Source organism: Ursus maritimus, unplaced genomic scaffold (assembly GCF_017311325.1).
Source record: "Ursus maritimus isolate PB19 unplaced genomic scaffold, ASM1731132v1 scaffold_30, whole genome shotgun sequence".
Taxonomy (NCBI): domain Eukaryota; kingdom Metazoa; phylum Chordata; class Mammalia; order Carnivora; family Ursidae; genus Ursus; species Ursus maritimus.
The window spans coordinates 1432820-1437228 of record NW_024425564.1 but is presented as its reverse complement, the minus strand read 5'-3'; the positions used below and the strand labels follow the sequence as shown (position 1 = coordinate 1437228).

At 48.6% G+C, this 4409-nt stretch overlaps 1 protein-coding gene across 6 annotated transcripts in view; it reads left to right on the top strand.

Annotated features, from left to right (window-relative positions):
• The first annotated feature begins 309 nt into the window (after nt 1-309).
• The window catches only part of RNF8 (ring finger protein 8), a 33169-nt gene continuing 29069 nt past the window's right edge, over nt 310-4409 (top strand). For 2 of the 6 annotated variants that reach the window (XM_040644660.1, XM_040644658.1), the window contains exon 1: nt 317-938. In XM_040644660.1, coding sequence (XP_040500594.1) covers nt 828-938 — 111 coding nt within the window. In that variant the 5' untranslated portion in view covers nt 317-827. Of the gene's footprint in view, nt 939-4409 lie in introns of all 6 variants that reach the window. The other 4 variants (XM_040644662.1, XM_040644661.1, XM_040644659.1 and 1 more) reach the window with 4 other exon arrangements.

Genomic DNA, 4409 nt, shown 5'->3' with positions numbered 1-4409 from the left:
CTCTCTCTGTCAAATAAATAAATAAATAAAATCTTTTTTAAAAAATTGTGCAATCATCACCACAATGCAGTTTTGAAACATTTCTATCACTTCCCCTAATTCTCTCATGTCTATTTGAGTTTAGTCCTGGCTCCCACACTTAGCCCCAAGTAACTGATTTCTGCCTCCATAGATTTGTCTACTTTGAGTTTTGAAAAATTCAGTAGTAAAAGGAGGTCATGCAAAACAGATACTATTTAGAAACAGACTCAACACATTGTGGGGTTATTTTTTAATTTTTTTTTTTTTTTAAAGTAAGCTCTACGCCCAAGATGGGGCTTGAACTCAACAGCCCGAGATCAAGTCTCATGCTCTACTGATTGAGCCAGCCAGGTGCCCCCGGATTTAACATATTTTAAAATTATCATAAAGTTGTTTAAAAGTTGGCTATAGTTTTAGGGTAACATGGAACTCGTCATAAAGCAAAATCAAATTTTAAAGAGGGGGGTGGGTAAGGTGAGAAAAGGTTCCACCTAGGAGCGGCTAGGACTGGGTGGTGGCTCTTGAGAGGGGCAGCTTCTAGGCAACCGGGCCGACCTGGGCCTAGTACGCCGCTCACCTGGGCCACCCTCGCCGCCTCCTCGCTCCGGCGCAGGCGCAGTGACTCGGGTTTGCGGGCCGAGCGGGCGGGGCGCGAAGCCCGAGCGGGTGTTCACATCGATCGTGCGCGCGTAGCGATTGCTTCTGTCTGTTGTTTAGGTATGGCGCCGGCGACGAAGCTGCGAGGCGGCGGGAACCCGGGCGGGGGTCTCGCTTTGTGCTGACCGCGACCCGGGGCAGAGTGGGCTATGGAGGAGCCCGGCTCGTTGGTCACGGGAGACCGCGCCGGTGGCCGGAGCTGGTGCTTGCGGCGGGTAGGGATGAACGCCGAGTGGCTGCTGCTGGAGGAAGGAAACGAGGTGAGGAGGAGGGGTCCTTGGGCGGGGGAAGGGGGTTGGACGAAACAGGGCCGGGAGGGAGCCGGGGCGTCCGGGACGGAGGGATGAATGGAAGAGAGGAGGTGGGAGCTGGCCAGAGGGGAGAGATGTGAAGAGGGGGTCCTGAGGGAAAGGAAGAAGGGGTTCTGGTGCGGGCGGTTGGGGGGTCGAGGTGCGAAGTGTTTGGGGGGGGACCTGGGGACCTCTCGGGAGAAAAGATGGCCCCTTTGAGAGAGGCCTGGGCCTGCGGTGCGAGCTTGGGCAGGAGTCAGGGTTCCGGGAAGGAGCTGGTGGAGGGGCTGGGCGAGGGGGGGGCGCGGAGGATGTGCGGACCAGCTGGGGAGTGGAGGGGAAGGAGGTGACTGGGTTGGGGAGGGGACTGGGACAGCCCCTGTTTGGATCGGCCGGAGCCCTGTGGTGTCCGGCCCTGGCGGCAGAGCTGCCCCAACTTCCACAGGGAGTCACGAAGCGCCCGGTTTCCCGGGTGGGGGTGGGGGAGCGGAAAAGCATGAACTTTCTAGAGTTTATTTTGAAAAAGACCGCGAGTTTGGGTCATGTCCCTTTAAATGAGCAAATATTAATATAAAAATGTCTTCCTTTCCAACTCTTGAGGAAAACTGACGCTTTGGGAAGGTCCACATTTATCCTTTGAGTCTTGGTACTGCCGAGTGGCACCCCCTGAGGTGGGTTGGGGGTAGGGATTCAGAAACGTTAGAGCTGTCCTCTCCAGAGGCCGCTTGTCATGTTTTCTAATGCGCTTACGAATGCAAAAAAGGAAAAAGAGGAAAGGTGAGGCACGGTTCCAGTTGGGGGCCGCTGGTGTGGTACTTTAGAGAGAGTGATAGAAGAGGGGGCAGAGCGAGTTAGAGTGCAATCCGCTCTGGAAGGAGAGCTGGATCCGGGACCAGCTTGTGGTGGTGCCTGGAAGCCATTTGGGTTTTGGAAATAATTTGTATGAAAGATAAAAAAGTCTTTTGATTATTATGTAAGTTTAATTAGATTTTTTCTGTAAGCTACATAGTCTCAATTCAGTCCCCCGGTTATTTATTATTTATGTTTTTTGGTGTATTATGAGAGGGACAAATAATAGCGACTTTGCCCTCAAAGAGTTTATTGCTTAAATGGGGAAAGACGATTTTATACAGCGAAGCAGTCCGAGAACAGCCATGCAGGCTGTACAGTCAAGTGCCAAGAGGTGGATTATTTAGTACTGTCCTAGCACAGTGGTTCCTCAAGTCAGAGACGGGAGTCAGGTCCAGCCTTAACTTGTTAGATTAGGAGGTTTGAAATGGTTACTTGGTGGTGTGATTTGAGGAGCAGCAGGAAGACACCTCTTCCCCCAAATCTCTCTTTTTCTATCCAGGTATCGGTGCCTGGAGTCCACATTAGGCACCCATTCTTTTTTTTTTTTTTAAGATTTTATTTATTTATTTGTTTTAGAAAGAGAGGTGAGAGCATGCTCGGAGAGGGGAAGAAGGAGAGAACCTGAAACAGACTCCCCGCTGAGCGCAGAGCCTGACATGGGGCTCTAATCCCCCACACAGGACTTGAATCCCCCACCTCCACCCCCCCAGATCATGACCTAAGCCAAAACCAAAAGTTTGTTGCTACCCAGGCCCCCCTCAGCACACATTCTTTTAGCTTGAGCATGGACCTTTCTCTGCCTGACATTTTCCAAAAGCATTTACCTTTGGGAAGTTTAACAAATGAAGATACCAACACCTGAATATTAGTTGCTATTCCTTATTTTTTTTTTTAAAGATTTTATTTTTTTATTTATTCGACAGAGATAGAGACAGCCAGAGAGAGAGGGAACACAAGCAGGGGGAGTGGGAGAGGAAGAAGCAGGCTCATAGCGGAGGAGCCTGATGTGGGGCTCGATCCCATAACGCCGGGATCACACCGTGAGCTGAAGGCAGACGCTTAACCGCTGTGCCACCCAGGCGCCCCAACTATTCCTTATTTTGTATTGGGTTTGGGCTTTTACAAGTATTACTTAATCTGAGCCCTGCAAGTGTTCCACACTCACACACAGCCCTATAAAGTACTTAGTCGATTGTTAACATTCTTTCAGATTCAATTGATGTGGATTAATTCATTACTTCTGAATAGCTTGATAGCACTGGGAGTGGGAGTAGGGGTTGGGGGCAAAAAGAATTAAAGCCCCTGAAGCAAAGGCAAGAGGAACTGTGAAGTACTCCTGCATATATTTTAAACTATTGGATGATTTTGTGTAGGGCCACCTCTATGGGAAGAGACCCATACAAACCACAGTGAATGATAAAGACAGTAAGAAGACGGGCTTGCCCTGGTTGCCCGTGTGAGAGACTTACCAGGCCTGGCTGTCTGCAGGGTCTGGTGTTAGGAAGTAGTTGGAGCACAGCCTGCAGTGTGTATGAAGAGAGGTCTGAATTAAGGCGAGAGATGAAGTCTAACTTATTGTAGTGGGCCCTAAACCATAGCACAAGGTGGTGTGAACAAAATTTAGGAGGTGCGCTTATATGATTTAGTTATAGCAGCAGAATCCTTTTCCTGCCTTCCCAGTGCCCCTCAGATTTCCCAGATAAAACAATAAAACAAGGTTCTTCTCATTTCACCAAAGGGAATACAGCGGTGAATTGTCTGAATGGGTGTCTTTAAACTACTACTTTTTTTTTTTTCCAAAGAGGACTTTTGTTTTATTTTTGTTTTTGTTTTTTTAAGTAATCTCCGCCCATCGTGGGGCTCAGACTCAGGACCCTGAGATCAAGAGTTACATGCTCCACCAACTGAGCCAGGCAGGCACCCCTGTTCTTAAACTTCTTTTTTTTTTTTTTTTTCCTTTAAATTTTATTTGACAGAGATAGAGACAGCCAGCGAGAGAGGGAACACAAGCAGGGGGAGTGGGAGAGGAAGAAGCAGGCTCATAGCGGAGGAGCCTGATGTGGGGCTCGATCCCGTAACGCCGGGATCACGCCCTGAGCCGAAGGCAGACGTTTAACCGCTGTGCCACCCAGGCGCCCCTGTTCTTAAACTTCTTGAACCAATCCAGAGAGTTTGGGGGTGGAAAATAAATTAGGTAGAGATGTATTGCGAATTAACTAGGCTTTATAAATATCTAGGTCTTTAGGAAGAAGCACAGTATCTTCATTTTTCTCGTATTTGGTTTTCATGAAGCTTTTTTGCCTTAAGGGGGTTGGAAAAAGGGAAACGATGGTTCTAGAGTATTTGCTGGCCATCTGGGAAACACTAGGGATCATACCCAGGAGAAATGAAATAGCAGAGAAGGTGGGTAAGGACAATGGCTTACAAAACTGTTATAAATAGAAACAACCCCCAACACTTGCATTGGTGGTTTGTTGGCATTCAGTTCCCATGGGAAACTTACTTTTGTGTGCAAATGATGCTGGAATACCCGGATGAGCGCACCACAGAGTCTAACCTTGGTGTACCTAGATATAGGACCAGACAGTA